This window comes from Psammomys obesus, unplaced genomic scaffold (assembly GCF_907164565.1).
Source record: "Psammomys obesus unplaced genomic scaffold, mPsaObe1.curated_primary_1811, whole genome shotgun sequence".
Taxonomy (NCBI): domain Eukaryota; kingdom Metazoa; phylum Chordata; class Mammalia; order Rodentia; family Muridae; genus Psammomys; species Psammomys obesus.
The window spans coordinates 6,846,169-6,869,020 of NW_026596155.1; the positions used below are offsets into that span (position 1 = coordinate 6,846,169).

Below are 22,852 nucleotides of genomic sequence, written 5' to 3' on the forward strand. Positions count from 1 at the left end.
CACAGCCAGGTTAAGACTGTTGATAACTCTTCTCTCTACGCAGCCTGCATCCTGCATAGGGCCTTTCCATTCTATCAAAGGTAATCGGCGTAAAGGAAACTTGAAGGTCTTTTCCATTTTCATTTCTCCATATTTTGTGACCAAAGGGAGTGGTAGGGAACTGTTCTTGTGGGTCAGTTGTAGCTGAGGGGGGAGGAGGAGTGATTTTTCTTCACAGCCGACAATAAACTGCTTATAATCCAGCGAATGACCCTATATCCACAAACATACAGAGAGGATCATAAAAAGAAGACATGAAGTTAGGACAGTGACGGTGTGATTGGAGAGGTGTTGGAGTGGAACAAGTGAAAGATGAACATGATCTAAATGCATTGCTTACATGTATGAAGCTACCAAAGAATGTTTAAAAAGCAAAACTGCAAAGAGGCGACTGTTTCCAAGTGACTCGTCTACATCTCAGAACAGAGCTACCAAAGGCAAGTGCATCCAGAAGGCAGGAAAGCACTACCACAGTGCCTGGCATTTAATTAAAAATGATCAGACATGCAAAGAAGACGCAAACAATGATAAGACAACCAGTAACTCAAAACCAAACAAAAACTTACACAGGGGTTAATTTTAGCAGAAAAAAAAAATTGAAGTAGGAAAGGAAATTAGAATTCTTACCCCGAAAGAATTAGCTTTCAATATTAAGACAAAACGCATTTTTGATGTTCAAATATTGGAAGAATTCATGTCCCACAAAAGAAATGCTTAATTAAAAATGTTAAGGATATCTCACAGATAGAAAGGAAGAGAAAACAGAAATATAGATCCACACACCAAGAGTGAAGCACATATTGAATATTTTCCCATAAATCCCTGGAAATGGAACGGAGAGGTGAGGGGCGGGGCGTGGGTGAGGGGTGAACAGGAAACTGTTAGGCTGGCAGCTGCGCCTGCGCACTCCGGCGTTCCTGGCTGGCTGTTGTGCCTCCTCCTAACTGGCATCACCAGGGAAACGGTCCCTGAGCTGCCTAGTCCACTGACCAGTTTCATGGCAGCCTCGGAGGAAACAGCTGTCGGGCCGCTGGTGGGAGCGGTGGTCCAGGGCACCAACTCCACTCGCTTTCTGCTTTTCGATTCCAAAACAGCAGAACTAATTGGCCATCATCAAGTGGAATTGAAGCTACAGTATCCAAAAGAAGGATGGGTGGAGCAAGACCCCAAGGAAATCCTTCGGTCTGTCTATGAATGCATAGCAAAAACTTGTGAGAAAATTGCTGGTGAGAACATTGATGTTTCCAGCATTAAAGCTATCGGCGTGAGCAACCAGCGGGAAACCACTGTTGTCTGGGACAAGTTCACGGGAGAGCCTCTCTACAATGCTGTGGTGTGGCTTGATCTCAGGACCCAGAGCACTGTAGAGACTCTCAATAAGAAAATCCCAGGAAATAGCAACTTCGTCAAGTCTAAGACAGGCCTTCCGCTTAGCACTTACTTCAGTGCGGTGAAACTGCGGTGGATGCTGGACAACCTAAGACCCATTCAAAAGGCTGTTGAGGAAGGCAGAGCCCTGTTTGGAACCATTGACTCGTGGCTCATCTGGAGTATGACAGGAGGAGTCAACGGAGGCGTCCATTGCACCGATGTAACAAACGCCAGCAGAACAATGCTTTTCAACATCCATTCTTTGGAATGGGACAAAGAACTCTGTGACTTTTTTGAAATTCCCATGGCCATTCTCCCAAACGTATGTAGTTCTTCAGAGATCTATGGCCTGATAACAACAGGGGCCCTGGAAGGCGTGCCAATATCTGGATGTTTGGGGGACCAGTCTGCTGCCTTAGTGGGACAAATGTGCTTCGAGGAAGGTCAAGCCAAAAACACCTACGGAACAGGATGCTTCTTACTATGTAACACAGGCAAGAAAAGTGTATTTTCTGAACATGGCCTTCTGACCACCGTGGCTTACAAACTAGGCAAAGAGAAGCCAGTATATTATGCATTGGAAGGTTCTGTTGCGATAGCTGGTGCTGTTATCCGCTGGCTAAGAGACAATTTTGAAATCATCGCGACCACGGAAGAAATCGAAACGCTTGCGTCAGAGGCCGGCACTTCCTACGGCTGCTACTTCGTCCCAGCCTTTTCAGGGCTATATGCACCTTACTGGGAACCCACGGCGAGAGGGATAATCTGCGGTCTCACTCAGTTCACCAACAGATGTCATATTGCCTTTGCTGCCCTGGAAGCTGTTTGTTTCCAAACCCGAGAGATTCTGGATGCCATGAATCGCGACTGCGGAATTCCACTCAGTCATTTGCAGGTAGACGGAGGAATGACAAGCAACAAAATTCTTATGCAACTACAGGCAGACATTCTGCACATTCCGGTAATTAAGTCTATTATGTCCGAAACAACTGCCCTGGGAGCTGCCATGGCAGCTGGAGCTGCGGAAGGGGTAGAGATTTGGAGTCTAGAACCCAACGACATGCCTACGATTTTGATGGAACGGTATGAACCACAAATCCTAGCCTCGGAGAGTGAAATTCGTTACGCAACATGGAAGAGAGCAGTGCTGAAGTCAATGGGTTGGGTTACACCTAACGATCCTGAAAACAAAGATAATGCTGTCTTCTCTTGTCTGCCCTTGGGTATTTTTATAGTGAGTAGCATGACATTATTAATTGGAGCAAGATATGTCTCAAATTTCGAAGAGTAATTTCAACCACAAATTCCCAAGGTGTGAGAGCTTTTGATAGAATGAGTTCTGTCTTTTAATGTGAGGTCACTATTATAGGTTTATTTTTATCTATAAACCCCTCTCTACAGGACCCTTGAGGCCCCTACAGATATTCCTCAAAATAAAGGTTTTTAATAAATAGATCACTCCAGAAAAACAATGTGAAAAATCTCATGTGTTCTTAGCATCAGTACTTAGGCTTGTCATGATGGGGAAAAAAAAAAAATCACTTTACTGTTTTCTTTCTGTTTTGGTATTTTATTTGACATGAAGGATTTACTTTGTATCATATAGAGAATCCCATTTATAAATTCAGAGCACATGACAGCCAGTAGGTCAGAACAAGAATGTCTTGACCACTAAGGACGTAAATACTTGAGGTTAAATAGTCATGTGTATGGCAACATGTATACATATTATTTATCAAGAAAAACATTTTCTAAAATACAGTACTTAACCTTATGCATGTGTGACACTCCATAGCATCAAAATTTTTAAAATAGAATATATCATTTATGTTGATAGAGGAATATAATTTCAATAGTATTCCTTATGTCTTTCACTTTTTATTAACGACACTTAACCTAAGCTAGAAAATAAAAGGCTTCAGAATACTTCAATAAATATTTTTAAAAGATATTTTAAACAATATAATATAGTGTTTATGAATAAAAGAAAAGAAAATCAAGGTTGTAAAGAGAACAAATAGAAGTGTTAAGTTTTAAGCTACAACGTGTTATGTGATATATTTTAATTTATACTTTAAAATGCATAGTACAAATCCTAAAGTAAAAAGAAATAACTTAAATTTCTAAGTTAGAGCCATAAAATACTAAATTGATCTTAAAAACAGTGTAAAAATAGGAATATGTAATAGGTAGAAAAATATTTAAATATAATTATACTGAGGAACATATTCATTGTAAATGGTCCAGTTATTTCAAATCTAAAGTAATATTACAAAATTAAGGCCAGACCCAACTATGTATGTTCACCCAGAAAGCACTAGTCATATACAGAAAAAAAATGATAAAAGTGAAAGAATTGGAAAAGATATGGTGTGTTAAAATTAATTTAAAAAATCTGAAGTGCTTATCCCTGTGCTAAATGGCAAATTTAGGAACAAAGAATATTACCAGTGATAAAATGATCATTTTTGCAATGATAAAGGTGAAAGGGTATAGTCATCAAAGATCAAAATCTAAATGTTTATGCACTGTATGATCAAGCTTAAAAGTATAAAAAGTGTAGCTGTAGAGAGAAAGAAGCATATTAATTGCACTAAGTAACTTCAACATCATCTCAGAATATAACAACAGGACATGCAAACGAGATTTTATAAAGTACAGAATATTTGAAGAATAACATAAACTCACCTTAATGGACATTCATTAGGACATGCCACCTGACAACAGAATATATCTTCTTTTCAAGTGTGTTTGAGATATTTGCCACCATAGACCATATTCAAACTAGAGCCCATTTGGTTTCCAAACGTTTATGGCTGTCAGTACATGTAAACTGACAAAAAAAAAAAAAAAAAATCTTTGGAAAATTCCTAAGTAATTGGAAATTATATGAAAAATTTTTTTTAAAAAGAGAAAGGATTTTTTATTTGAATGAAAATTCAGCTTAGCAAAATGTGTGAGCTACTTTTTAATTAAAACTTTATTGTCAAGAACTTCCCAATAAAAAGCATTATGCCACAGAATTGATCAGACCCACACTCTAAACAGCTCAATGAACTTCTGCACACTTAGGACAGCCACTCTGAAGCTGTGTGGTCCTGTTCATGTGGAATTTTAGAAAATACAAACTAGAGGGCGGAGAGATGGCTCAGGAGTTAAGAGCACTGGCTACACTTTCAGAGGACCTGGTTTTCATTCCCAGCACCAACATGGCAGCTCTGCAGCTCCAGTCCCAGAGGATTTGGCACTTCTTCTGGCCTTCAAGGCATGCGGCACAGACATACTTGCAGGCAAACCACATTAAAATACACACACACACACACACACACACACACACACGCAAAAACTTTTAAGTGAAACCTCAAACTATTCTACAATGACAGAATGGAAACCTGTGGAAAAGGGAGGAGTGAACAAGAGGTAGGAGACATGACCACAAAAGGATACAAGGGAAACTGGAGGGTGACCAACTTGTTTATTACATCACAGGTAATGGTGGCTTCAAGAATGAGTATATTCAAAGAGTTAATTGAATACAGTTTATTAAACAATTATACTACAAAACTTTTAAGAAAAGATCTTCAAGCTCTGACTAAACATAAGTAGAGCTTGCTCAGGAAAGCTAATCTTTGTTCTTCTGTGTGCACACTGAGGGACCTGTACCAATTCTACAGCGGACTGGCCTGTAGCATGTTCATTCCTATCTGTAGCAAGTCTCTGGGATGCATTTGAGATCTTATTAGGGTGGCTTACAGGCTCTGGTCCAGCTAGTCCAACAATGGTTGTCCACCAATGCAAGGTCCAAGAAACCAGTAGTTGTTCAGTACACAAGGCTGGATGTTTCAGCTGGTCTTCAGTATATTCCAGAGTCCTGAAGAGGTAGGCTTTAATGCCAGTGAAGGAATGACCTATGCCAGAAGAATCTCTGTGTCCTTTCTATAGGCTGCTAGCAGAAAGTATGGCCCAGATTAAAGGTGGATCTTCCCACCTCAAAAGATCCAGATTAAATGTAGGTTTTCCCACTTTAAATGATTTAATTTTTTTAATTTTTATTAGTTACACTTTATTCACTTTGTATCCCCCCTGTTGCTCCTTCCCTCCTCCCCTCCTAATTCCACCTTCCCTCCCCCTTCTCACACATGCCCCTCTCCAAGTCCACTATAGGGGAGGTCCTCCTCTCCTTCCTTCTGATCCTAGTCTATCAGGTCTCATCAGGAGTGGCTTCATTGTCTTCCTCTGTGGCCTGGTAAGGCTGCTTCCCCCTCAGGGGGAGGTGATCAAAGAGCAGGCCAATCAGTCCCTGTTCCCATTACTATGGAACCCACTTGGACACTGAACTGCCATGGGCTACACATGCTGGAGAGGTTGTGGAGAAAGGGGAACCCTCCTCCACTGCTGGTGGGAATGTAAACTGGTACAATCATTCTGGAAATCAATCTGGCACATTCTCAGACAATTAGGAATAGCGCTTCCTCAATATCCAGCCATACCACTCCTAGGTATATATCCAAAAAATGCTCAAGTACACAATAAGGACATTTGCTCAAGCATGTTTGTAGCAGCTTTATTCATAATAGCCAGAAGCTGGAAACAACCCAGATGCCCCTCAACTGAGGAATGGATACAGAAATTGTGGTACATCTACACAATGGAATATTACTCAGCAATAAGAAACAAGGAAATCATGAAATTTGCTCGTAAGTGGTGGGAACTGGAAAATTTTTTTTTTTTAAATATCCCTTATGAGTGTACCCAGCTGCTCGGCTTTTAGTTAATCTGAAATGTAGTCAAGTTGACAACCAAGAATAGCCATCACAGATGTTAAGAAAAACATTAAGCTTATTTTTTAATTAATTAATTTACTCATTTTACATCCTGAGATCATAGCCTCCTCCCTCTTTTCATGTCTCACCCTCCCTTCTCCTTCCTCCATCCAGTCTCCCCTAGTCTTCATAAAAGGGGAGACCTCCTACCTACCTACCCCAACTCATCAAGTCACATCAGGACTGAGCACATCCTCTTCCCCTTTGTCCTGGAAAGGCAGTCCTGCCAGAGAAAAGTGATCAAAAAGTAGGCAACAGAGTCCATATCAGAGACATACCTCCCTCTTCTTACTAGGGCACCCACATGAAGCCTGAGCTGCTCATGGGTACATCTGTATAGAGAGCCTAGGTCCAGTCCATGCATGGTCCTTGGTGGGGTGCTTCTGAAATACGCAGATCGCGAGTCCCCAAATGACCAACAGGCTTTGAGTCCGATGTAAAACACAGGAGGGTCCTTTGTTACAAACTCGAGCTGGGTGGCTGACCTTTACAAGAACAAAGGGGCAAGCAACCCCCAACTCTGGGGGAATAGGGTTTTTAAGGGCTCAAAACGCAAGCAGGGAAGTGTGGCGTTACAGGATTGAGTGAAAGGGTCTCTAGGGGAGCTGACCTTCAAAATGATTGGTTTGTTTTTAGGCGCCAAAACTGCAGTTAGGTCTGGCTACCTGTGGGACACCTGACCCCCCACCCCCCTGTAGCAAGGGGGAGGGGGTGTTAACACATTTCATGGGCTTTCTTCGGGGCAAGTCACACTCTAAGGTTTATCTGGACGTGGGTGGGGGGTGGGGGGTGGGGGGGAGGACTGCTGCTGGACCTCTGATCTGAAAGGACTGTGATTTCGCCCCAGTGGCAGGAATTAACTCTTAAGTTTTTTAACCTCTCACTTCAATCTCTGAAAGCCCTTCTGGGCCCAGGTTAGTTGGCTCTCTTGGTCTTCTTGGAGAGCTCTTGTCACCTTCAGGTCCTCTGTCCTTCCCCCTACTTTTCCACAAGACTTCCTATGCTTTGCCCAATGTTTTCCTGTGAGTCTCAGCATCTGTTTTGATCCACTGCTGGGTAAGGCTTCTCAAAAACAAACAAAGGAACAAAAATAAAAGAAAAAAGAAATTAAGCTTAGGAGTATCTCAGCCATATTCCTTCCATGAACACCCTTTTGTGATTAACAGCTTTTCTTTTTTAAAGAATCACCCTTGCCTTTGTATATCTTGCTTCATAATTCATCTTATACAATGCTAGAAAAGTATGGTACTTCACTCTCAGGTTATAAAGGAGATTTTGTGCATGAAAACAGCTAGTTGATAATTTCTCTACATAGCCACTAAACAGAACTTCCTGGTTAAACTGCTCTGAGACTATCGTTTAAGGTACCTGTGTGAATGACAAGTTAAACTGGAACAGGGAGCATGAACATGAACAGCATCTAGATATTATTTCTCAAGGGCACATTTTGTGAATTAAAGCAAGTGAGTGCTAACTGGGAAAAGAGGAAGAAAAGGAAGGAGAGAGAGAGACAGAGACTCGGAGAAGAGAAACAAGGAAGAAAAAAAACTGAGGAAGTTAAGGGTATCTAAAGAGGTTTGTCTAGTTAAAGACAAACAGTATTTTAATATCGTATGGGAGAGTCACTAAACAGCTACATAACTTTTCACTTAGCTCTAAGAATGTAAACTATGTACACTAGACGTACTGATAAGTATCCTCATGCCCCAACTTGCTTCTGTCAGGATTCCTGAATTACTATGTTTCTGTCTGATCTCTGCTGCTTCTATTATCGTATTGATGGAAGTGCCCATAACATCCCAGGGAAGCTGTTGTACTCAAAGATATTTCAGTGCCTGGGTCTAGCTGTTATATTCAGCAATCTCCATTTAAGTAGAACATTATGTACCAACTCTATGACTATTAGATATGAAAATTTCGCTTCTGTGCTTATCTTAAGCATAGGCACTAATAAGATTTCCTTTACTGTAATCATCCAGCAAAGTCTAGATACAGCATCACCTCAGTCAGTAGCCTACTTTAGCTTCCCACTGAAATGATAATTCTATGCTCTATTCTGATTGTTTCAATAAAAACTTAATAAGGTTAGTATTTAAATATTCTCTGTAGTTCCTATCGACAACCTTTATTGCCCAATTTATTTGAGCTGTGAAGAATTATGTGTGATCCTTGCCCTCTTTGTGTTTAGCATACATGACTGCTCATTAACATGTCAACTCTCACCAAACAAATTTATTTTAGCAAATAAAAAGGAAAGGAGGCCTTGATAGACCCTTGGTGAGAAAGAAGTAGAAAGCAGTAAGAATGCGTTAATTATCTTGTTTTAAACCATCTGAAATTCAGCTCATTGTAAACAATCCACAAACCTCTTCTTACATTTAGTTAGGAGAGTATGTTTTTCAAATATCAGAAAAGCCAAGGTTAGAAATGTTTATAAAGCCAAAATTAGTAAAAAAAAAAAAAAAAAAAAAAAAAAGACATGTCTCTATTAGTAAATCCAAAGAAAATGAGGCGAAATCCAGTACAAACAAACACACACACACAAAAAAAATCCCTAACATCCTAATGACTGCAAATAAGGACAATTCTTCTGTCTCCATGTTTCCACCTGGAAAATGAGAGCAGAGTGTAGATAGAAAACGCTGAGGAAAGCTGCAGTTGCCAGTCACTCTTTTGTCTTGTTCTTAGATTGTTAATAAGGTTTGTCTGGCCTTGAACATATTTCACTGAAATAACCAATTGATCATGTCTTCCCAACTCTGTTTCAGGTGGGTCCATTATCCAGTATCAATATTGCTTTCCTATTAAGAACACTGATCAAAATGAACAAGAAAATAAACTTCTTGTTCTAAAACAAGCATGATTCTAGAATCAAGGAAAGAAATATGGCTGCCTTACACCATTAAGAGGCTAGAACTGGATAGAGCCAAAGAAATCTTCTAGCCCAACATATTTTTTAAAAAGCAAGAAAAAAAAAAGAAATTACTTTTTCACAAAAACATTATTGAAAAATATTTGAAATATGATTTTAATGTTTTTTACATTGCCTCAAACAGTACTGGGATATGTCTTACAAGATGAAGCAAAGACAATAACAAATACATCTATGAGATTCCTTATGAAATTTGGAATTTTGTCTTGGCAAATAGCAATTTGGGGGATATATACAGCCATATATACATACATGCATGCGTACATGTAGCTTTTATTGCAAGTTATTCCAGGCATACCCTAGGAGATTATGAACTATAATAAAATCCTTTATTCAGTACCAGTTTTCAATGTCTTAGAAAGCAGATGCTTACAGATTCCATGAGAAGTTGTTTCTTTAGTCACAAAACATCATACAATCTGAGAATAAACTATCAGACACAAAACCCTTCTCTACAGAGAGAGCTTGCTACTCATTTCCCCAACACGGAGTACCTAAAAAATTCTTTCATCTGGGAGACAGAGAAAAACTTTTGTCACCCAGATTCTCCAAATCCCCACCCTCCTCTCTCCTGTTTCTGTGAATTCTCAGTTCCACGCCCTCCTCTCTCCTGAGCCTGAACATCCCAACCCTCCCCTCACCCTTCCTCCTCTTACTCCTTTTTCTTCTTATCCACTTCCCATTCTTAATCTCCTTCTGTGTCTTTTTCCTGAAACAAATCCACTGGGTCATATCATAACTGCTCGTATCCATAAGCATCAAAAGGATGGCAGGCCATTTAGTACCCTGCAGATGAACATGCACTAAAAAGTGGCACTGGCAACTGGGCGCTTGCTGCCCACTGGGCACCAAGCAGCGATGTGCTAAAGCTCCAGCATGCTGCTCCATAGAGAAGAATGGCATTCATTACAGTTGTATCAGAACCAAATCATGTACCAACTGTTTGCCTCTGTAAGTATTTGGACAATCATTTATCTAACTTTCATTCATCCTGCCACAATCTCTACCCTTCAGTTTTAAGCACTGTCCAATTTCTTCCCTCATCTGTGTGTGCTTTCTGCATTTTTTCTGTCTGACTTTCACTTCTCACACCAGCCACAAGTGCGTTATGAAAAGTATTCAACCTATAAATAAACATGAAGAAAACATGTAATCGTTTTATAAAAATTTCCTGAAACCTCTGATGATGTTTTGTTTCTGATATGCAATTGATAGCTATCACTACATAACTAAAATCATAAACTCTTCATTTGCCAAGGACCTAAAATGATACCCCTAATGACTTTCAAATAAAATCTACAAGTCATATATATTGGAACCCGCTGTTCATAGCCCGAGTCCTCAGAGCTTCTTTGTGTCTGGAAGCACTGAGACCCAAAGACATCTCCAACTTCTATTTGAAAATTTCATTTTTTAAAAATATTATCTTATTAATTCTTTAAGAATCTCATAGAATTTTATTTAGATCATGCTCCTCTCTCCTACCACTACTGTCATATGCATCCTCTACACCCTCCCTGCCTACCCCCTCCCACCTTTGAGTTCTTGTCTTCTTTTCTTGCCCCATCTGATCTAGGTTAAGCAGGAGTGAGAGCTTAGGAGTGGGGGCTTTGCTGGACTGTAGTCAGCCTACAAGGAGGCATGTCATAAATGAAATCTGACTCTGTCTTCCCCAGTACCTACCCTTCCGCTTAATGGACACAGTATCTTAAAGACTTTTAATAGGACTTATGATTATCCTATCTATCTCCCAATTTCATCAGAGAAGTCTCTTCTTGCAGTAAATGGTCCTTAATGCTGAGATTTTCAACTGGTCAATGTGCAGAGAATACAATTTCAGTCTTAAGTATACACAACACCACCAGTTTCCTCACGGTTCAGACTTAGAAAGGTTGGAAATAAAGTGGCAACTGTAGATTCCGATCTAGCATTTAACGACATCCCAAGGAAATGCCAATTCACCGCCTCTCAGCTTCATGCTTCATTCGCCCTCCTGGTGCAGGTGTTTCTGTCACCTGCTGCCCAGACACACTCTGAGCTTATTAGGGTCGCCATCTCTCTAGTTTATCCTCGGCATTTCCAGCGCGTCCCACCTCATTTTAACTTTCCCCCAGCACCTCACTATGAAATATAAACAGGAGCTGAGCACACTGCGTCACCAGAGAGCGTCTAGCCTTCCCATCTACAGACAGAACGTTTTAGGTTTTTGTTGTTGTTGTTTTGTTTTGTTTTGTTTTGTTTTTTCAGGAAGCAGGAACAGTTCAGAAAGGAGGGTTAGAATTCAAGTCACCCCTCCCCACAATGCTTTCTAGTGTTGTAGAGTTTGCTCTTCATGTGCTCTTAATAATTGCGGGTCCCTTGGGATCAAAGCAACAAATAGCATATCACAGGCATCCTCAGGGTCCGCCATATTCCATGACGGAGTGCAGGACGCTACCACGGTCCAGCATGTTCTGCCTGGCTCTGGAGATGGACGTCTGTTTTACCCTGCATAAGACGACAGTCCAACCAGCGTTGTGTTAAGGTCAGTTATGATCAGCCCTACAAATCGGGTCTTCTGGATTCGTTTCACCCTCCCATCGCCAAACCCACCAGCCTCTTCCACATTTCACAGGGATGCCGGGCAGCCAGAGTTAGAGCCCTGAATTCTGTTCTTGCTGGTTTTTTCCCCCACAACACTGTAAAGAGAATAGCACCATTCCACCTTAGAAATGCGTGCTCTCCTCCATATGTAGAGCTGATGACATGGGACTCCCTGATGCATCCGTGTTCCTATGAGTCCAGCACTCAGGAGATGGAGGATGAGACATTTGAGGCCATTCTTGCCTTCACAGAGAGTTCTGGAACAGCTTAAGCTACATGAGGAATGGCCTCAAAAACAAAAACAAAAAACAACAACAACAACAAGAAAAAAACAGAGTAGAAGAGATTCTTTTTGTGAGTCTGGGAAGCTTGACATCAATCATATCTTAAAAGTCGATTGCTGCACTACAAATTTTCAAAAGTTTTCTAAATGTATTTCAGTCAAATATTTCTACAATATGAGCGTGTGTTTTTTTTTAAATCCTTGCATTGTAAGTGGCCATCAAAAAATTGCATTCCCATATTCGTTTATTTTCAAATATTGCTACATTTCTAGATCCAACACGAAACCATAAACAACAAAAATAGAGTAACTAGACTATGAAAATTTAAGATTTTAATCTTTCAAAGGACAGTGGCAAGAAGTCAGAAAGTCAGTGCTTCCAAATAGGAGAGGTTGTAAGAAACCAATATCCAAAATATAAGCAAAATTAGTCAGGAACAACAAATAGAAAGGAATTTAAAAATAAGTTTAGGATGTTAATAGACACTTCTCCAAAGGAGAGATAAAATGGCAAATAAGCACATGATAATCTTTCTTGTTCCCATAAGGGGAATACAAATTTAAAATGCCATAACAATGCCTACTATAAAAAATAACAAAAAAATTGAAAATAAGTGTTGGAGAGGGTAATTCTGGGACCTCGGTGGGGCTGAAAATGCTACCTCTGCTTTGGAAAACAGAATGGCAAGTCCTCAAAACTTAAATTTAGAGTTGCCAATGAGCCAGCCATGCTACTGCTAGCTACATTCCAAAACAAATAGGAAGCATGGACTCCAACAGATATGTGCACGCTAAAGTTTACAGCAGTGTTACACATGGTAGTGGGAACTGGAAACAAGCCAAGTGTCCATCAACTGAAACATGGATACACAAAACAGAGTGTGCACTGCCTGGGTGGACTTCCAAAACATCATGGATGATCTTCACGAGCAATATGCCGGTGAATTATGTCATACACCAGGTAATTCCACTCATCTGAGGTTCCTGGAAGAGTCAACTTGATATAGACAGAGCTCAGGATACTATTATCGAGGCTGTGGACGGGGAGTAATGGGAACTAAGTTTAAGATATAAAGAGTTCTAGAGATGGATGGTAATGATGGCTGTGCAGCAACACAAAGGTACAAAACAGCACGGGATTGTTACTGTAATACTGTTACTGTATTGTCTTAGGTTGTACATGATTTGTCACAACCAACAAGTCTGTCCAGTACATATCCACCACCCTGACCCAGTAAACTACACGTGACATTGCATCATAGAAAAACACTTCTCATCTAATATTCAACTTACAGAGGCTAAGGTAGAGGCAAGTACTAAACATTCAAATCCACATAGCTCACATATCTTCTAGTTGTTGCTTCAATTTTTTAAAGGACCCCAATTGATAGGATGCAAAGGCATTTGTTCCTCAACACAGTTTAAGACATTTCCTAAACTACGCACCAATGCTTTTATAACCTCAAAAACATTAAAATCCAGTGATCCATAAACATGTCTCATTACTCCCACTGATACCAGTATACTGCATGAATAGGAAATGATGGATGATTATGAACAATATGAAAACAAAAACAAAAAAACGAGAAAGCTATTGAATGATACATGGCAAGAGTCTCTTTAGAAGGCCCCCAAACAGTCTTAATGCAGGTTTTATCTTGCTACCTCAGTCGTTCTGTCTATTCCAAGAAAACAAATAATAATCATGAAAATATGCATTTAATATGATGAATACACCCTTGATAACTAGTTTACTTATCACAATATATGGTATAGTATCTATAAAGCAATACTTCCATGTTTCTAGTTTCTATGCATAAACAACTAAAACCATGTTCACTTTAATTTTAGAATCTTCAAGAACCTAAAAAGGGATATTTTTTCACCACCAAGATTTATGTCATTCTCACTGACCCTTCTATGTTTTCTTTGTCATATCTCCTTTAGAAACATGGGCCTGACTCCAAGTGTGGTTCTGAAATTATTGCTCTGTAAAGATATCCATCTGTTTCTTTCATTGTCTTCCTAGTCATATCTCACTGGGTTTGGGACTTCCAAACACATTTCTGTTACTGTCAATGCTACATAGCCAAGGACTCCTTGGGCAAACAGCTTCATTACAAGCTATTGCCTTATGTGTCCTCAAAAGATTTGTCCTTGCCTGGATCCAGAACTTTTATTATGGAGGGAGTGTGGAACCTTCAGCAAGAAGTAAAATGTACCAGTACCAAAACAGCTATTTTAAGATGAATATCGGGCATCAGAAATCAAGGTTCATCAAATTTTTAATGAACATGTCATTTGAAACCCTCCCTTTTCTAACATGGCAATACTTTAGAAATTGTATTTTTACAATTTCTATTTTTCACAAATGTTTTAAACAGCTTCATCCTCATATATTCTACTTGACATAAAAATGAGGATAAGCAGTATACAATCTACATAAAGAGGCATGATTCTGCTTATGTTTTGTAGGGTATAATTACAGGGACAATTTATGTCAAAGACAGTACCTGTTCCCCTTACTAAGGAACCCACTTGGAGCCTGAGCTGCCAAGAGCTACATCTGTGCAAGGGTTCTAGGTTATCTCCATGCATGGTCCTTGGTTGGAGTATTAGTCTTAGAAAAGACCCCTGTGTCCAATTTTTATGGCTTTGTTGTTCTTGTGGAACTCTTGTCCCCTCCAGGCCTTTCATGTCTCCCTTCTTTCATAAGATTCCTTGCCCATAGAACAAGGAAATTTTTCAAATGTTGGCCATCTATGAAAAAAAGGAAGAACAATAGTCTGAAATCTAACAGAATGTGTGGAAGTTGATTATGTCAGAATTCTAATCACTAATTTGTAACCTCCAGAACCATAAAATATAAATTTCTGTTATTATTTGGTCTATAATATTTATTATAACATGCTGAAATGGCCAAGATATAGGATTAATTAAAATTTTAAATTTTGCATTATGTCTGAAGTTTGTCGTGGATTTAGCAGAAACCTTGTTGGTGGTGGTATTCTTATTTCAGTCAGGGGCAGAGCAGAAGTCTTTTGTTTATCCTAGCTTGATGCCTGACTTGGTGGCTGAAGGTGTCTTATGCCTAGGACTCATAAAAATCAAGTCAGATCAAATCCAGGCAGCCCAGCCCAGGAAGAGGAAGACAGACCCACCCTCCGGCACACAGCACAGCCAGGCCAGAGACAGCCACCTGGAGCCTCACCACGCATCATGGATGGAGGCTGACAGGGCCCCAGCCAGGTGGCCAGCCTGCAGCAGGAGCTGCCACAATGTGCAAGTATGTGGTGGTCAGATGGGAGAGGAAGAGATGTGAAGTGGTTAGAGCAATATGAAGGAACTGAAGACTCGAGGGTAAAGAGGAGTATTGTGAGTGGCCTATTGTGAGTGGCCAGCCCTACCACCTGGGGCCATGAAAAAGTCCCAACAGGAGCTGTCATTGAGGGTCATGTCTGAGGGCAGATATGAGGGGATGGGAAGATGATAGGGACTGGGGTGCATGATGTGAAACTCACCAACTGTGGGGCAGTAGAGCCATGTGTCTATGGGAGCCGGCCTAGAGTAAGAGCGGGGTCAAGCTATGTCCAGTCCTCAAAAATCTCATCTTGGGACCATCAGAAGTAAGGACTGCTCCCTCCCTGTTCTAGGCCTGCGTGTTCCTTGTGACCTCCCCCCCCCCCCCCACCTTTGCTAACCTTGAGGTAGTCAAGTAGCCTGGAGGCCAGGTTTTAGGTTAAAAGTTCTTATTTCTTACAAGGATGTGTCCAGCTAGCACCCAGAATTCTTCTTCATGCAAATGAAGCATTCCCAGCACTTCACCCCAGCCAGTGATGTGCACTCACCCTGAAAATTCCCACCCACCTTCCCAAGGCTCTTTTTCCCCCCAATAAGGAAGAGCTGTTTCACTGAAAACAGTCTCAGAGAAGGCTGACCAAGGTCCTGCTAACACTCCCCACCCTACCTACCCAACTCCTCCTCCCCTGCCTAAGCTTCATTCCTTCCAGTCGAGCCCAGTGGCAAGGTGCCTGGATACCCTGGGGGCAGAAGCAGTCCCAGGACAGCACAAATAATCAATAAAAAGGTTTTTTAAATTATATTGAAAAAAAAACACACCATCACAATATACAAACATAAAGTGAAATCCAATACTCATGTGTTCACTTGACCAATATTTTTGTTACAATTATATCATAAAATTTATATAATGACATTGGGAGATTTTTCAAACCTTTCTCCCTGTCTTTTTCTTTACCTTTTCCAACAAGTAACAGGGGCCCCTACTTTTATAAAAAGGTGAAATCTGGCAAACAATGGCAGAGAATGACAGATTACAGGCAATGGGTATGAAAGAAAGGAAGAAAAGAGGTTACAGCAAGCTCCCTAGCTTTATCCCTGACATACTTCTGTTGTCACAGTTTCCCTTTGTCTTAGTGAACGGCACACCTAAAACAGTGGTTACTCTACACCCGTGGTTGCGGCTCCTTCGGAGTCAAACAACACTTCCCACGAGGGTCACCTAAGACCATCAGAAACATCAGAAATTTACTCTAGGGTTCATGACAGTAGCAAAAGTACAGTTATGAAGTAGCAGTGAAAATAATTTTGTGGTTGGGGGTCACCACAGTATGAGGAAGTGTACTAAAGGGTCACAGCATTAGGAAGGTCCAGGAGTCCCACTTGGCATCTCTCTCCCTTCCTACTTACTCCCCTTTCTCTAGACCATAGCCATGTTGAATGATCCCTGCCAGGACTATTTGAGAAAGACCACTCAATTCACAGTTCTCCAGTTCTGTTACTGATACACTCATTTGACACTCCATTATTTCTCAGGTATCTTACCTTCACAGCATCCCAAATATGGTTCTGTTTTCTAGCTAGATCTTTTCCAGAGCATTTTTCTCCATCAGAAATAAGGATTTGCATTTCGAGATGAAAATTTAATCATGTCTCAGCTCTCTCTTTTATTATTTTCGTTGTGATTCCAAAATGTCTGTCACAACTTCAGCGGTACAACATGGTCTGGCTTTGCCACCAACAGCCGCATTGTTGTCTGCTTTAACAGTCATGACTGTTCTTTAATTTATGGAGCACAGAATTTATTTCTAGGATCTAGTTATGCAATCGAACCATGCCTGGTACATTACTACACACAAAGTAGTGGGTAATAAATTTACCTTAGTGAGTACAAAGAAGAAATGGATGAATGAAATGCTATCTAACAATATAATGTCATAGTGGGTGGGATCCAGAAACATTGTTCTTGATACACCACACGGTTGTGGCTACTGATAGGACAACCCAGATCCAGTGGGTGGCCTCATGCCTAGGAGTATATGGGCACATCGGGGGCCGTTCAGGGGAAACAGCAAATCAGCTCTAGAACTCATGAAATGTGGTCCACCAGTCTGCAGACTCATGATGGGTGTCTTGTAGAGGCATAACCCCGAAGACTACGTGTACTGAGGACTTCATGCTATTATGGAGCACAGCTCTGCTTGTCACCCTTGCGGTCCTTATAATCTTCATAATGATGAGTTGTATGAGAACCCTGAGCTGGCTTCCAGCCCCTCCATGGGCAGTGTCATTGGCACTCACAGTAACAATGCTTGATCTCCTTCAGGCATTGCTGCTGGAGCAGACTGAAGACTCAACCACCACCTTTGAAAAGAACCTAGAGATATAGGTTGTTAGCAATGGCCACCACCCTTAGAAAGAATTTGAAAAAAAAAATAGATTGTTTAGCAAGCTGAGGTAAACAGTTTCTGCTAGTGGCTCTGATGAAGAAAATCTTAGAGAACAAATTAAAGTTCAGAAAAGTACATTCTTAATAGTAAAGCTAGGGGCTTTTTAAGGTTGATGAGCAGGAACAATAGCCCAAGGTAGTGCTGGCTGCCATGACACTCTCGAGCTGGGCTGATGTCTGAGACAATTAATTTCCTTATACTTGTTTTTGCCCTCAGCTTCATGATAAGATTTAATAAAAATTATTAACGAGCAGATGCACACCGTAAAGATTTAAAGTAGAGGTGGTTGATTGTTTTCTATATAAAAGTTTAGATTTGTAATTCTTTTACAATTTTTATTAGATTACCTCTTAAGATAATTGATTCTTTCTCTGTAACTGCAAATCTCAGCCTGCCAGTAAAGAAAAGCTGCCCGAGAAGATACTTTTCTTGTTCACACCCTGTTAACTTACAATTAGTTGTTTAGTTAAAAATGTATATGGGTTATTGGGAATAGCTTGTTTTTCATATTTGTTTTCCCCCCACAATATGTAAAGCCTTTGATCATGTGAAGGTATTGGGGAACAAGTTTTTCTTACATATACTCATTGTAATTGTTTACTTTAAGAAAAATAGAATGTAACCACATTGTGATTTTTGTACTGCTTGAAAGATTTTTCTGGTATATATAAGCTGTGGGGGAAAAGAATAAAAATATGATTTGGAGCTTGCTCTCTGGGGTTTGTTCCTTCTATCAACTATATACATGGATATACATGTATATATATAGAATGGGAGGATGGTTTGAAGCTCTGTCTTAGGAGTTTTTTCCATCCATCAAATGTATGTATGTATGTGTGTTATATGTAAAGTATGTGTGTTTGTGTGTGCGTGAGGTCTTTTTTTCCTCCCAACTTTCTTCCTTATTTTAGAAGCTTTGTCACGATCAGTGGAAAGCCATGCTAGGCCTAAGCCCTAGCCTCTGCTTCCTGTAAGCTCACACCAGGAAACTGCCCCCCCATACACACAGTAATTTAATTCTGGCCCCTCAGTTTGCCACTATCAGTGGAAGCCACAGTCTGTAACCATCAGTTCCAGCCTGGAAAGTTATCCTCAGAAAAGGTCTGCTGGGTCACCAGCCAGCAGCTGGAGCTACGCGCTGCCTCAGTTTACCTAGTTAAATATCGAAGCTGGTTTTCGATATGGGCAGCACAAATTGAACTCATTTGACTATGAGGGAGGAGAGGGGTGGAGAGTGGATAATGGAGCGTAGATCTGAGAGGAGTTAGGAGGTGGAGTAGGCGTGAATTTAACTGAAATACATAGTATTATGAAATTCCCAAAGAATTAATAGAATACATATTTTTTTAAAGTCGGGACAATGCTGCAATTTCAGAACTCTTTAGGCATCTTGATTTAAAACAGAAAGCTTCTCTTTTACTAGATAATAGGTAGTGTTAAGGGTTGACTACGCAGCTTTAAAAGATATGTTGAAGTACTGGGGCCCATATTCAGAATGCGAGCTTACTGGAGAACAGAGTCACTGCAAACAGTTGGTAAGGTCACAGGAGGGCAGTATAAAGATGGCAGCAGAGACTGCAGTGACAAAAGGAAGGATGAAAAAGTTGAGAGCCACCACCAGACACCAGCTGGATGCTAGCGGACTGTACCAAATTCTCGGGGCGGGGCTTAGGCGGTTGGGAGAACAGGCCTACCCTTGATTTCAGACGCCCAACAAATCGTTGTTTAAAGAAACCCAGCTTATTCAGCAGGCCTGAGGAGCTTACAGAAACCTTAAGAAACTTAGCAGAAGTGTGGCTGGGTAGGAAAAAGGTCTTAGCGAGTGAGGTCAGCAGGTTTTCAGAAGAAGCAAAGCTTGCTGTGACGTGGAGATCTGAGCGTGCTTGGAAAGGAGGGAGTCCTGAAGACTAAAGTTCGCTGTGAAAGCCTATCCGTGAATGCTCTGGTGGAATTAATTTGATTTTATCTGAATTTCAGTGGAAAAGTAATTCAGGGAAACTAAGGGTTTATTGAAAGTCAGGTGCTGCACCTGCTGTTTGGTTCCCCACACCAACATCTTGTGGTCCACAGCCCCCAGTATCTCCAGCTCCAGGACAGCCGGTGCACTCCGGACTCATCCACAGGCACCTGCACATCCACAGACACACAAAACTAAAATTAAAAATAAATCCAAAAAAAGAAAACACCACAAAATTCAGATGTTTAGCAACAAGGCATGTGAATTTCCAGATATTTTCCTAAAGCATGTTTCATATGATATCCGTTTGTGGTTTCGTTGTTTTGTAACAAGGGGACACCCCACTGGGCTGCTGAGAACTGGGGTTTAGCTCACTTGTAGTAGTTTTCCATCTCAAGGGTGTGGTAGGTGGATTTTTGGTTTTACGTTGCCAAATTCTAGAACCTGCACATAATTTCCACAATTCTTCATCAGTTTATTGGCCACAGAGCACCCATTTCTGAAATATTTATTTTCATTCATCAAAGGTTGGCTGAATTTCCTCACTAAAAGCATCTTTTCCTTTTCAATATTAGCACCCCAGTTTTTCTAACTTTCTACTTTCTTGGTCATACTTTCTCTGCAGTGTTTAAGCTTGAAACATAACTTAAGCTTGAAACATAACTTAGCTAGAAATCTGATTCTTTGCTCCTACTTTGTTTCTCTCAAAATACTATAGATGTCTGTGTTTGATGTTACTCACTGAGAGGCATTGAATGGAGTCTTGTACCAATTACATTCATATTTATTCCCATGTTTTAAACAAAGCTTTATTTTTTTAGTTTAATAAACTTATTAAAATGTAATTTGGTGTTAATTATCAGATATCAGTTGTTTTTATTTGAAAATTCAATTATGTTTTCTTTTTATTTTTGTATTTTAATTTTTATTAATTACACTTTATTCACTTTGTATCTCCCCATAAACCCCTCCCTCTTCCCCTCCTAATCCCATCTTCCCTCCCCCTTCTCCACACATGCCCCTCCCCAAGTCCACTGATAGGGGAGGTCTTCCTCTCCTTCCTTCTGATCCCAGTCTATCAGATCTCATCAGGACTGGCTGCATTGTCATCTTCTGTGGCCTGGTAAGGCTGCTCCCCCCTCAGGGTGAGGTGATCAAAGAGCAGGCCAATCAGTTATGTCAGAGGCAGTCCCTGTTCCCATTACTATGGAACCCACTTGGACACTGAACTGCCATGGGCTAAAAAAGATATTCACTTATTTTTATACTTATTCTCTTTTGTTCTCCTTTTCTGGAGTTACAGTTCTGCATGTGGTTTTGCCCATGACATTAGTTTATTTGTACTTATTCTAAGTTTTTGTAGTTCTGTTATATCTACCCATGCTTAGTTCCATCTTCCATTGTTTCTTTAAGTTTTCCTTTATAATTTTAACTTTCTTTTTGTTGGTTTATAAACTTTGTATCATTTTGTCTACTTTGCCTATCCTTTTTCTGTTTGTGTATGTTACATATGAATATATAGGACTATGAATAAGTGTATATATCATAAGTAAATACATGTGCAGTTTTCAGTTTAGGAGTATGGAGAACTCTGTGTCAGATAATTATCTGTCTTTTGGATGACTATTTCTGTGATATATGTCTATCATTTATGAGCATTCGCTATTTGCAGACACAGCTTCTGCTAATTATCTCATTTAATATAGATGCTTCATTTGCTTTGCATATGCTATTTTACTTTTTTAATTTGCATATTCTGTTCTGAGTATTAGTTATCTTTGAAGGAACGGGATGCAATGCTTATTGGAGATTACGAAGCCACTTGATCAGAGTAAAGTTGTGAAATAAGTGAAATTTAAATATACTCTGTGGATCTTGTCTTCAACATACTTCCAAAAATATAATAATTTCTTATGCTGTCAGACCACTTCTGTGTTTATTGCAACCTATAGCCTTTGCTATTTCTCGTCCCCATTGAATTTTATTTATTTCCAGCTGTGAGAAATTCACTCTTCATTTTTTCTTTGTCTGTGTCAAGTTCATTCTCAGAACAAGGTTTACAAAGTCAAACATATCTAACAGTGAAAGCATAAAATTACAATTATAACTTAATAAAAATGCAAATGAAAACTAGTATAAAGTCCAAAATTTTTGTTTTTGTTTTATATAGTCAATGAAATAGCTATTAAAACATTTGATAAAATAAAATACAGGATATAATTATCTTGAAAAATAAAATGAGTTAAAATTATATTTGCATTATCTTGACTTCAAAAATATAGGATATATACAGAAAAAACATCAATGGTAATTGCACAACATATTAAATATGACTACCTCTAAACCATACAATTTTAGATAACATTTAATTTTCTTCATTATGATTTCATTGAATCTTCTAACCTGTTGCCGTTAGACATGAGTCTTAAAATATGAGACTGACAAACTACCTACTGTGCTAACAAAGCACCTGAGTCTTAAAATATGGGTAAGTAAAATTCTATGTGTAGTGGCTTACAAAGGAAAAGCAGTTCTTTATATTGAATAATTTTAATTATTACTGCAATGCCATTGAGGAAATTAGAAAAGGAAAAACAGAAGTAAATTCATTAAATGTCAGGTTTTCCAAGACAGTGACAAGACCTGAGCCTTGTAAACATGCCACTTCACCAACCACATGATACATCATCAGACTAGAATGCTGGTCGATCTAAACATGAAGAGGCATGACATGCTTAGCCTGATTATGAAAAAGAGTAGCAAACAAAAGTGTCAAATTACCAAAGAAATTAAATATTCTAAAGTTTTCATTTTTTCTTCTTAGTGTGTTAAATAAAATCCACTAAGATAAACATTTGGATTTCTAATACCTCCAACACATATGCCGAAAATACCAACAATAACAATAAGTGTCTGAAGCACTTTTGTAATGGAATCTGCATTCTATAATTTAATCTTAACTTACTTAAAAAGCTAGAACTATTCATACAATATGGCTTCCAGTGAAACAAAAAGATCATTTAGTAAAGAAATGACTTAGTTCTTAGTTGGAAGTGTCAAAGGATGTCAAACATTAATATTGTAGAAAAACAAATGAGTCCTCAGTTTAATAAA

General features: G+C 39.6%; 1 protein-coding gene across 1 annotated transcript; it reads left to right on the forward strand.

Annotated features, from left to right (window-relative positions):
* The first annotated feature begins 1,036 nt into the window (after positions 1-1,036).
* Gk2 (glycerol kinase 2) lies at positions 1,037-2,701 on the forward strand. The gene has a single exon (XM_055594613.1). It carries the CDS (start codon positions 1,037-1,039, stop codon positions 2,699-2,701), a length of 1,665 nt encoding a protein of 554 aa, XP_055450588.1.
* Positions 2,702-22,852: the final 20,151 nt, after the last annotated feature.